The sequence below is a fragment of the Acartia tonsa genome, chromosome 11 (genome assembly GCF_053477335.1).
Source record: "Acartia tonsa isolate MP-2025a chromosome 11, ASM5347733v1, whole genome shotgun sequence".
NCBI lineage: Eukaryota > Metazoa > Arthropoda > Copepoda > Calanoida > Acartiidae > Acartia > Acartia tonsa.
In genome coordinates, this window is record NC_137270.1 from 21,628,201 (window position 1) to 21,641,118 (window position 12,918).

General features: G+C 32.2%; 1 protein-coding gene across 1 annotated transcript in view; it reads left to right on the forward strand.

The window, feature by feature from the left end:
* Nucleotides 1-648: 648 nt before the first annotated feature.
* Nucleotides 649-12,918, forward strand: part of LOC145331185 (uncharacterized) — a 71,873-nt gene continuing 59,603 nt past the window's right edge. Inside the window, exons 1-7 of the mRNA XM_080175807.1 lie at nucleotides 649-953; nucleotides 1,479-1,996; nucleotides 2,247-2,328; nucleotides 7,310-7,536; nucleotides 7,755-7,898; nucleotides 9,086-9,166; nucleotides 12,088-12,147. Of these exons, the coding sequence (XP_080031933.1) occupies nucleotides 899-953; nucleotides 1,479-1,996; nucleotides 2,247-2,328; nucleotides 7,310-7,536; nucleotides 7,755-7,898; nucleotides 9,086-9,166; nucleotides 12,088-12,147 (1,167 nt within the window). The 5' untranslated portion in view covers nucleotides 649-898. The remainder of the gene's footprint in view (nucleotides 954-1,478; nucleotides 1,997-2,246; nucleotides 2,329-7,309; nucleotides 7,537-7,754; nucleotides 7,899-9,085; nucleotides 9,167-12,087; nucleotides 12,148-12,918) is intronic.

Genomic DNA, 12,918 nt, shown 5'->3' on the forward strand with positions numbered 1-12,918 from the left:
TTTAGATTCCAAGTCGTATTGTGTATAATGGCGAAAAAAATTACGGTTTTATTGTAAACAAACTTTAACCAAATTAATCAGAATATTTTTGGAAGTTATGAAAATTTAGTAATTAATTGGGTAAACAAAAGCATTGGGTATATTAAAGCAAATAAAGCAACAGTACAGACCCTGACTACAGAAAAGCATTGCTTATAAGAATTGCTTTTATTTTTAGAAAACTGACCATAGCAAAATATCATATGTTTAAGAAGAACTTTTATTTTTTATATGAGGGGGTGGGTAAAGGTGGATTATCATCTAATTAGTTTAATTGGTATATTGTTAACTAGTTGCTTCGCCCCTAGCCTCCAGGGGAGGGCAGAGAAGGTCAGCAAAAAAAACTTTACCCATCCCCAAATGCATGTATGAAGCTCCTAAAAATATACAACCTATTATGACTAGTATTTTCCGGGACCATACGAAACAAAAACATTAAAAAATACTTTGCAGTTATCGTAAAATTTTTTTTTATTGATTTAATTTTTTATTAATTATTACTTGAAGGAAATGTATTTTTACTTCCAATTTTTTATCTTGAAATTAATCATGAATAGAATTATTATAATCATATTATTATTTCGATTCTCTAATTAAAATTTCAGATAAAGAAATGATTTGATGAAAACTCAGAATTAAAATTTCAAAAGAAATTGATTAAAACAAATATAAAAATAGAATTTGGGAAATCTTGAAACCGGAAACTTAAATTTAAAAAAAAGATAAATTTTTATTAAAATAATATTTGCATATATTTGCAACTCAACATTTGCTCAGAAAAGAAAGGACATTAAAAAATCCGCCAACATAATATACTCCCTATAATGTTTGAAAGTTAACCCATTGCTCTGTGTTCAGAATGCGTGGTGTGATTGTTCTGGCAGCCATCCTGGCAACTGTCTCGTCCATTCCAGGTAAAACTTAATTAGGATGCTAAAGTATCCTTGAATAAAAGTAATAAGATGTTTGTCTGTGTGTACCAAAGGATCTCGCTAATCGCTGAAACTATATTGTTCTCCTTTACAATATTAAATATTTTTGAGAAGGGTGCCACAGCCCTTCCAAGAGAAATCACCCCTAGAAGAAATGTCTAAAATTAAATTTAATATTGAGAGGGGTCGACCTTCCCCTCCCCAATTGCACCTAGGGGCCCCTAGGAGGGAGCCGCTGCACTGGTTGAATATAATTTGTTAAGATGAATTATTCAGTACAAGACATTTTTACCTTCAAGTCCTTTCAAATCCACCATAATCAAATATTTCTAAGCCCTAAAAGTAAACCATGACTCCTTTAGAGAAAAATCTTTAGTTTTTAAAATCTACTGCTATTATCACCATGAATAATTTTTAAAGCACATATTACTTTAATTTTTTGATAGACTTCCTTTATTGTCATTTATAATGATTAAATAGAAAATATCAAAAATAATATTTTTTCAGTGGATGTAGACACAGGCGTATCTAATGACAGGTATCAAAATAGTAATAATAACAATAATTTAACAAATGTTGTCAAAGTAAATAATTCTGAGCAATTAAAAGATTTTATAGTTAGTTTTCTTGAAGAAAATAGCCCGCCAGAGGCGAATAATGCCGATATCATAAACCTTGAAAGGTCGTCGTCACAGTTTACAACACATGATTATTGGCCCAATGAAAATTATGAAACAGAAACCCCACAAATGAGCAACAATTATAACGACAAAGAAATAAGTCTTGTTGAGTCCAAAGCATTGTCAAAACTAGATCAAATACGTGCCAAACTATCCTCATTCCTACAAGCCTCGCAAAATGACACAAGTCAACCCAAAGGATTTATTGACGACATGGAAAATGCGGGAAATGTTGAATCAAAAATGCGCCAAGCTATGGATAGTAGCGAGTATGATGATGATATGATTGCTTCATATTCGGAGGGTGACGGCCTTCAACAGCAAGAAGAAACTCAGATCGTTGAGGTAATTATTGGGATTTTTTATTACAATCCTATTCCACTTCTGATTATTTTGAAATGAAATAAAAATAAGGGGGGGGGGGGTGATAGGAGGAGTTCTCTTATATTTTAGATTAAATTAGGTTAGGTAAGGTGGCATAAGGAATAACTGAATCTCACATTTTTTACAATTTATTTCTACACTAGGGGAGAGGGGGTTCTGTTACTTTGAGGGAAAGCACCTTTGATGATATATCTATTGTATTTTTTTCAAGGTGTATGTAAATGGAAATTTACAGAACGTAGCGGAAATTGAAACACCTCAGATTGATTCTCCCACCGCAGATTTTTATTCAGGTAGATCTAGGAATTTTTGGAGTGAAGCTTCTCTTCAAGTCTTGTATGTGCTTTACATAGGTCTTATGATTGTTTTATATTTTTTGTTGTTGAAATTTTAACATTGATATCGGCCCCGGGTTATATTTTTCTGCTACATTCTCTCCCTATTAGATGCTAGGGGCAAGGCACAGTCGTTAGTATCTCATAATATAAAACTGATATTTTAATATTTGTGTTTTGCTACTTATGAATGTTGTCACCCTTGACCAAATATAAATAAGTGTCATAAATAAAAACTTATTGCATCAAACGTGTGTGAATTATGATTGTCTAGTAAAATCTAATCAAACAGTTATGTTATTCAGCTTACAACTTTCAGAACAACTTATTATTTTTTAGTCGTGTTTCATGCTATTTTAGGAGAATATAATTTACAGCCTTAAAATTAAAAACCACCTCTAAACTACACCTTTATAGAATAACCTCACGTGATAGCTCTCAATCTAAAACCATTTTTTCTCTATATCAATTTAACTAGCACCTACCAGGGAGTAAGGGAGGGGACAATGGATCGAATATTCAATTTTTAGGAGTCTCAGACTTTGGGTACTGGCTTAAAGGGAATGTGCAAGAATTTAGCAGTTTCTGACTGAGTTTGGGTACTTGCGCATGAAATGCCGCTACTCGTTGTGTATGTTTTGAATATTGCAGACAAGGAGAAGGGATAAGGGAAGTGGGGGCAAGGGAAATAACTACTCGTTGTGTTAGTTTGGAATGTAGCAGACGGGGAGAATGGAGAAGGGAGGTGGGGGCAAGGGAAATAAACAGAATAATAAGGGGCAGTCATATTCTTGCTAGCAGCTGGCCGGGTCCAATAATCTTGTAATATAAAAATCACACCATAAAACCTCAATATATTTCATCAAAAACAAGTTATTATTCAATTAACAATCCATTTATAATTTTCTACAAATTTATTGGATTAAACTGGATTTCATGCCCTTTCTTTGATAACTCTTATATTGAATTAATTGCCAATTGTCCCCTCCCTTACTCCCTGAGCACCTACGCTCCTGGAGGCCTATAGTGGCACTTTAAAGTGTTTTTTTATTATTTTATTTCTATGTGGCGATCAAGTCTATACGTAAAAGCAAAAATATTAAAAAAAAAGATTTTTTGTGATTTCTCTTTGGAGGGTGGTTGTAACCCTGCCCCAAAATAATTATAAACCTTCCTAGGACGTATGGGAAGCTACCATGTAAAGGAGAACCTGATCGGTTTAGTGGTTAGCAAGATCCTTCGGTACAAACACACAGACAGATATCCTGTTACTTTATTTTAAGGATTTAATATAAAGATATTTATCCCTGGCTGTGTGGTGATCTTGAAATCTATGCAAACAGTTTTTTCCCATATTTTGCAGAAAATTATTGATGAAATATTTTAAAGTTTTATGTCATGAGAAAAAAAAAACAATACAATTTTTAAAGAATAAGGCCATGTCAAATGGTGTTATTGTGTTGAAGCTAAATACATTTTTTAAGCGTCATATAATACAAATGACCTATGATAGGCCAGTTTACATTTTACTATTGGTCAATTACAATGTATATTGGCCTATCGTTGGTCATTTGGATTGTATGACGTCATTTTTATTAGGCACTATAATCTGCTTCTTTTTAGCAAAATTTCAAATGATTCCATGTTGTAGACGCAAAGCTTTTGATTAATGCATTTCAATATTATACAGTCCCGTGCACTCAGGGGTTTGAAACTTGACAGGGTATAAAAAAGAAAGACAGTCCTCTGAAATTTATGATTTAATCGCTTTGATTACCTTATTTCTAGTCTAAAAATTCATTACTAAAATATATTTTGAAAATTACATAAACTTTTGCTGTCTTCTTTGACAAACAGAAATAACATCAATGGCTGTATGTAAAACATTATTGCTCACTCAACAGCAAGTGTTAAATAGCAATTAAAGATATGTCTGTGAGTCTCGATGTGTGTCTGTTTGTACTAAAGGATCACGCTAACCGCTGGACTGAAATGGTTCTTTACAGCAAAGATTCTCATAGGTATTAGGAAGGTTTATAACAATAAACGACCGACCACCCTTCCAAGTGAAAATGCCCTAAGAAAAAAATACCCCCCCCCCCCAAAAAAAAAGGCTTTAATGCTGGTCCGAATTGGTTTTCAGAGAAGTTTTATAAATGTCTTTTTTAAGCTATATTCCTGACCTCCCCTATAAGCTAGGGCGAAATGGTTAAATTTTCTTAAACTAGAAATTATTATTCATTAGCAAATTTATGACATAAGCATTTTTGAAACAAAATTAAAATCTAAATAACAATGTAAAATGCAAAATTTTACAATTATAAAACTTAATTCCATGTTATTGTATAGAGATATGTTTGAAATATAATACACGGTTACAATACAAATTATAAAACTTTAAACAAAGAATTTGAGTCAAATTTTAAAATTTCTTAGAAAACAAGGGTATTGTCTTCTTCATGGCAACGCCCGTTTAGGGGCGTTTCTTCGTATTTTCACAGTAGCTTTTCTTCTATTTGTAGCCCCTGCGTGGGATCTAACGCTGCGGGGCCACTTGCCTAACCCTGCGGGGCAATCACCTAGCCTAACCTAAAATAACCTATCAAAAGCCAGTTTCAAAATACGACGAATCGCCCCTTAAGGGACTATACCCGAATTTTGTAATCTTTTTAACCAATACAAAAAATTGAATCAACTTTAGTTAACATCAAAGCTCAATAAATCTATATATAAAATTAACGGGATGTATATCTGTCTTTTTGTACCGAAGGATCTTACTAACCGCTGAACGAATAAGTGTATCCTTTACAATGTAGCCTTTCATAGGTCCTGGGAGGGTTTATAACTATTTTGGGGGATCTATTGGTCGAGGAGAATCATCACAAGAAATGCTGGATTTATGTATTTACATAATCTTGCTTATTGGTCAGATTAGTCTTTACAAACAAAATCCAGCCATCTATCATAAATAGTATCCGAGTAAATTCTTTATCCATGCCAAAAAAGTGACTTATAGAGTAGCTGCACTATAAATAAAGCAAATGCATAATTTAATGCAATAACAAAAGGTGTTTCTTTACAGTCAAATGATAAAAATTTTATATAAAACAAGGATGACAACATCCATAAGTAGCGAAGCACAAAAAATTGTGGATGGGAATACGTAGAAGTAGATTTAAAGTGTATTTATTAAAATCAAGAATAGATTTATTGGAGAAAATAAACACGAAACCTTGTTTTATTTTGCATGATGAAAACGGTTAAGGTAAATTACATACTAGATGCACATAACAATGGGAAAAAATACTTTAAAACTGTTAATGCAAAAAAGTTTTAAAATTGAACCAAAAATACCAAAGATATGGGGAAATGTGTCAAACATATAGAAATAGCCAAAAACCTGCTAAAAGGCAGTTTGGCCGCCATTGTTTCTTTACTTAAAACGCCAGAAATTTAATTTTAATATCTTTAACTGAAAATTTTTTGAAAGTTAAACCATAAACACCAAAGATATGGGGGAAAATGTGAAAAATATAAAAATAGCCAAAAACCTGCAAAAAGGAAGTCTGACCGTCATTGTTGTTTTCTTCAAATGACAGGAAATTTAATTTTGATATCTTTAAGTGAAAAAATTTTGAAAATTGGACCATAAACACCAAAGATATGGGGAAAAATGTAAAAAATATAAAAATAGCCAAAAACCTGCAAAAAGGAAGTCTGACTGTCATTGTTGTTTTCTTCAAATGACGGGAAATTTAATTTTGATATATTTAACTGAAAAAATTTTAAAAATCGGACCACAAACACCCAAGTTATGAGGAAAATTTGAAAAAATATAAAAATAGCCTAAAACCTGCTAAAAAGCGGTCCGACCGCCATTGATGTTTTATAGTTATTGTGCTCTTTACTGATAGGAATGTTGTCAAAAAATTTCAGCTCTCTTTCTTTTATAGGAGCCGAGAAAATCACGTTTCCCCCAATTCATTAATTACGGACGGACGGACAGACGGACGGACAGACGGACGGACATTGTGAATTATAGAGTAGCTTCGCTACTAAAAACAATATGTCAAGGTTCATGATGATTGCATGTACTTTATTAAATTAGAAAACATAATTATTTATTTAGCAATCTTCTTAAGGCTTAATGAATTATTTTCTGTGATTACTGGTATATAAATAATAATAATTATGAAGTAGAGTTATGATTTATTACTTCTTGAGAACACCAATTGCATGTCAAAGGGTCATATCAATAGTTTTTCTCAAATTTAGAAGAAATCAATACATATCAGAATGCAAAAGAAAAATATATAAAAAGTTATCATTTATTTGAAGGATGGAAAAATTACCTTGGAAAAAATTTATTTGCAAAAGCTTTTCATTTAAATATTTTCTTATTTTCATATACTAAAAAATTAAATAAGATTAGGGGGTTATGGATATAGAATATGTGATTGTGGATATACCCTGATTAAATGATTCAGCCAGCTGGCTAATATAACGATATCTACATCTATCCCCCTCTTATGACTTTACCATCCTCTGATCTTAGAGGGTCTTATTGACGAATATTTGAGGACTGTATTAGCAATCAAAATTGACGACAAAAATATCATTATATTCTATATCCATTCATAGGGTAAACTACTAAGGTTAAAATTTAGAATTGTAATATAAACATTAGAGTAAAACACTTGAGGGGGAAATGGTTAAATAAAACTGTATGTCCCCACACCAAGGACATTGTGCAGAATTTAAATTCGGTCTTTAAAAATCAATCAATAGTGTCAGGAGTATTAACACAGCCAAATCGCTACAAAAGAGCAGAAAGCAAGTTGCTAGCAGACGAAAAATGTCCCTAACAGGGGAATCCAGGTAGTTGTCTGGTTATTCATCTATATTTATAGATTTATTTATAACAGAAACTAATATTTAGGTGACTATGAAGATACAAATGCATACACAAGCTATGACTATGATTACACACAATCTGTACCTTCAACTCAACAAGATCTTGACTACGGGTCAGCTGTTATCAATGGTCAAGCTAGTGTCCCGTATGGGTCAGCTGTTGAGGGGGATCAAGTTAGTGTCCACTATGATAATCTTGCGGATTATACAGAATACATGCAAAGGCCGCCAAGCTCCAGACATGAATCTCCGGTGAGTTTTATCTTTTACTTTTAATATAGACGTCAAAGGGAAGGGGTAAACTTTACAGCTCCTAATTTTAATGAATAAATAATACTAATACCCTCAAACCTTTGAAACCTCTCATTTTACTCCCTCGAAATTTTAAAGAACACATTAGATTACCCCCCTAAAATCTTTGAGAATAAAACCTAACCTACCATTGCCTACAGTATTATTTTGCTTTTAAGGTGCATGGTTATGATCTATTTGATGAGAATACAAGTGCTCTGTCACTTGACCAAGGGTCTGCTAGTAACACAGCTATGCACAAGTTACAAGCTTTGATCAATAGTCATATTGCCAACAAGGTTGCTGCTAATGACCAACAACAGGTAGATAGACAGATAGATAGACAGACAGATAGATAGACTTGAAGATAGGCAGAAAGAGAAAAAAGATAGATAGAGACAGAAAGATAGATAGACAGACAGATAGATAAACATAGACGTAACGGACAAAGTGTCTAAAAAATCAGCCATGAGACGTCATAAAAATGAGGGATTATTCCATAGACGTCCAAGGGGGGGGGGGGGTAATGGGGCGATTACCCCCCCCCCCAAATGATTTTGGGGGTGCCCTAGGCACCCCCAAAATTTTTTTTATTTTACTCCCCCAATTTTAAATTTACCCCTACCCTGGGGGTGCCGTAGGCACCCTCAACCATTTTGGAGGGGGTATTTACCCCCCCAAACAATTTTTGGGGGGTAAATACCCCCCCCCCAAAATAAAAAATCTGTAATAAAAAAATTTTTGCGCGCTTCGCGCGCATTTTTAATACTATATATTTAATAAAATTTAAATTACCCCCCCAAAAAATTTTACCCCGGGGGTATATTTGGGGGGGGGGGTAAACTAAATTTACCCCTGCCAACAGATTTCAGGGGGGATAATTACCCCCCCCCCCCCCCAAGCAAATTTTACCCCAGGGGTAAAATTTTTTTTGGGGGGGGGTAAAAAAAATTTGCGGCGCGCTTCGCGCGCCATTTCCCCCCCCCAAAAACGAATTACCACCCTCTTAAAATTTGTTTACCCTCCCCAAAAAAAAGCTTGGACGCCTCTGGATTATTCATCGCTTTTTTTAGGGGTTTTCTTTCCCACTTCTCTTCTCATCTCCCTCATTTTGATGATGTTACATGGCTGATTTTTGTTACACTTTGTCAGTTACAGATAGACAGACAGACAGAGATAGATACAGGCATACATATAGATTAGATAAACAGATAGAGATATACAGATAGATAGATAGACAGATTGGCAGATGGGCAAAAGGACTGAAGGACAGGTAGGCAGATAAACAGTTAGACCGATAGCTAGATAGACAGAAAGATAGATGAAAAAAATGGATATATCATATATAAATATAGATAGATAAACAGATATACAGATAAATTTAATAATTACAAATAGATAGTTAGATATTAATAGATTGACATACAACCACACAAGTATGACAGAGTATTAGACAGTTTTTAAGACAGACAAAAAACCTAAACATGAGAAGACAAAGATTTTTTTTTAGGTTGAGAATGAACAATATTATGATCTATTGAAGCATAATCCACAAGCTCAAGATCTTCATAATCTTGTGCAAAGTTTTCAGGTAATCATTGCTACATTTCAGTGTTGTTATTCTTGTACTTATTTGTTTGTTAAAAACATCTTTATATAAGAGCATAAAATCATAATAATTTATTTTTAGTTGTATTGATTGGGATATTAGAGTAAGGCAAGACTGTAAATTTTTTTTTACATTAAAGTACTGGATTTTTTTTGTGTCGACAAATTGGCATTAATAAAAAGTGTCAACTTATCAGTTTCTAAATACAATGTTAACAATATGGCTTTAAAACCGCTGAATAAGAACCGGTTCTCAGCAATACAAAACTAGAATTAATCGTGGAAAACTATCTACATTCTACATGTAATACGAATATACCCCTATCCCTAAACAAAAAGCATTGTGTTACTAAATTGGTCCGTCGGTCTGTCAGTCCTGATACAAAAGAAATTTAAAGATATTTTGATATGGCGATTTTCTGTTATCTAAAATATCCCTCTTTTTTTCCTTCACTATTTTTTTTATAACCACTCAACATATGCTCTATAACTTACTCTGCCAGTTTGTCAATTCAAGATTTTTTGTGCTTCGCTAATTATATATGTTAGCATCCTTGTTTTTTTTTACGGCTGAATTGATTGGTAAACAAATTTGAAGAAAAGATTTAACAAATTATGAAGAAGTCAATTAATCAGATATTTATAGATTGATTATCAATAATTGATAGAGAAATCAATATTTTTAATGCTCTTAACTTTTGTTTTCATCTAGCCCTAGCCTTCGTCTACAAGTATGGGTTTTTTGCATTGGGTTAATTTTGTTTTAAATGAGTAAATCTCACATGCAACATTTATCCAATTTTTCATTTCCTAGATTTTTTTCTACTATTAAGGATTTATATTATTCTGTCCGTTTTCACTGAGAAGCTACTTCTGTCATTTAGAAACGGTATGGGGAAAACGTGGTCTATGATAGGTGTCTGAACTTTTTTTAAAAAGATTCCCTATACTGATGAGCATCCAGTATATAATCAACTTAGTCCCCTTGGTCTGTCTGTCAGGCTATATAAAGACAAATACATATTAAATGTGACAAGGTTTTGTGATTTTTTTACTTTCTATATATAAATTTATTTTTATTACACTGAATATCTACTCTATCATTCAGTTTGTCTGTTGGTAAATTTTCAGTTTTTATACTTCGCTACTTCAAACTGGCTCCATATTACGTCATACACTGAAATATATCCGGATTGCTCCTCTATTTTATTCCTATTTGATGATGTAGACAGCCTGTACATTTTATATATTATTTGTATAAGCACTCCATTTCGACGTAAAAAAGGGCGTATACTCTTTTACTAACTATTGTTATCAAAAAAGGAGAGGGAAAAAATGTTAAGTCATACTTATATTTTAAGATTTCTAACACACCATGGTAACTTTCACTTAAACACTAACAATTTATTATCCTTAAAAAATATTGCGTTCTTACAAAAACAAATATTGTGTTCACAATAAAAATAATAACACAAATCTTAAAATGCATTTAATGTTTAATTTTTTTCAAATATAGAAAATATGACGTGTTTTTAATAGATTTTTTTCTCGACTTTTATTTAAGATAGTTGGCTGAATTTTACAAACTGATGAGCAACTACTCAATAAATCACTCAGTCTGTCTGTTACCTACTTTGAATATTGTTTTGAATTTATGATATGCTGGATATTGTCATCCTTGTTTACCATTTATTAAAATGCAGAAAGAGAGGGGATAATGGGCTATTTATTACACATGTCCAAAAAGTTTTGTAATAACTTTGGTGAATTTTGATCGGTTGGTTCATTAAGTTGAGAGTCCAAACGTTTTAACAACTAATTATAATCTACAGAAGGCGTAATTTTGTGTGTTATCATTCGGGATGTACATAAATTTATCGGTTATTGTCTTTTCCCTTTAAATCCCTACTAAAATACCATGCTATTAAGTTAGCTTACAATTTTTGCTATATTCTCCAACCCTAGATGTGTTGCTTTGTGGAAACACAAAATTTCACTAAAATGTTAAATTTACCACTTTTATATGATGTTAATTATAATTATTACTAACACTTATTTAGCATTAACCACTTTCTTTAAGTAAGTGAGGATAAATATACTACATTTTTAAAAGCGTAGCTTTTTTATAAGCAGGTTTGGCTTTTACGTCTGCAATTAAATAATATCTTTTATTATCAATTAAGGCATTGTAGAAATGTCCTATTGATTTAAGACTTAGAATGATGATTACTACATTAAGGCACGATTTAGAAAGCGTAGCAACACTATATCCTTTAACACATGTTGATTTTTTTAATATTTTGCCTGCACTTCTTTATATGATAAAATTATCCTATTCATTCGATTTTTGGAATAATGATTCTTAGGACAACGAGGTACTATGTTATAAGCGAAGTATATTTAAAATAAAGTCCTAAAAATGTAATTATGTTTTTAAATAATATCCATTTATAATTATGTTTCGACTTTTAAAGGGGGAGGTCATTTTCTAGTAAATTCCGTAAAGGTGTGTAAAGGTGTGTGTGTTATAAGGCCTAAAAATAGTAGTAGAACGATAAGGTGCTCCCTATTGTTCTATTCAATAGGGAATACAAATATATAGAGCACCTTATCGTTCTACTACTATTTTTAGGCCTTATAACACACACACCTTTACGGAATTTACTAGAAAATGACCTCCCCCTTTATGTTCAGCTGATCAGGGCTCAGTAGCCACGCGTAAGCCGCCTGTAAGACTAGGCAAATCAACCTTTTCAAATCAGCTGGAAGATTAAACCTAAATCGAATATGGCAATCCCTCTTTTCAAAAAAAGTTGAGGCTTAGTCGCGGCTGACAAGCGGCTGCTAAAACCTGCTGCTTATTAATATCTGCATTCTTCAAGAGTTTGTATATTTTTATTTCAGGAGCCTAAAATTCCAGATTCCGACACTCTCAACATTATTCTTACACCTGGCATGAACAAGGTAACTTTTTCTCGTATTCATTCGAAACCGTTAAATATCCGTTGGATTAGAACCGGTTCTCATCCATACGAAAAAATTATGTCTAGCATCGTATTATATCCAGTTTTCTACGAATACAAAAATGTACTATCATAGGATTAAAACCAGTTTTAATCTTATAATTGCACATTTTATATCCGCGGAAAGCTGTTTATATTACGATGACTTTACGCCATCCCCTCCCCTTACCATGGTAATACGTAATGGCTAATATTTGAGGACTATATTAACAAACTAAATTTACGACAATATTATATATTCATTTTATAGACCAGTTAATCTGCTAGGTCAAATTATTTATATTTTAGTTTTATACCTTTATACTAGTATTTTAAATACTAGAGTTGGCTCGATATAATTATCCCCCTATTGGCTAGTTTTCTATATGCATATCTATTTCTCAATAAATCTATTTTCCTCACCCGGCATTACTATCTAAAATAAAGTAAATATTTAATAATCTAAATGATTTTAAAAAGATTTTTTAAGTTATATTTTTTCTTTACATTACCATCACCAAAGGGTTAATGATGATGATTACAATTTTAGTTTAATATTTGAACACACAAAGTGTCGCCACAATCGAATTCTTTTAAAACAGAGTTTTCTTACATTTATTATTTTATAAATTTAAATTTACTTTTTTATGATTAGAAATTAAATACATTGATATAAGGTAAATAGCAACATGAAATTAAAAAAAGGAATTTATTTTTAATAAAGTAAAATAAT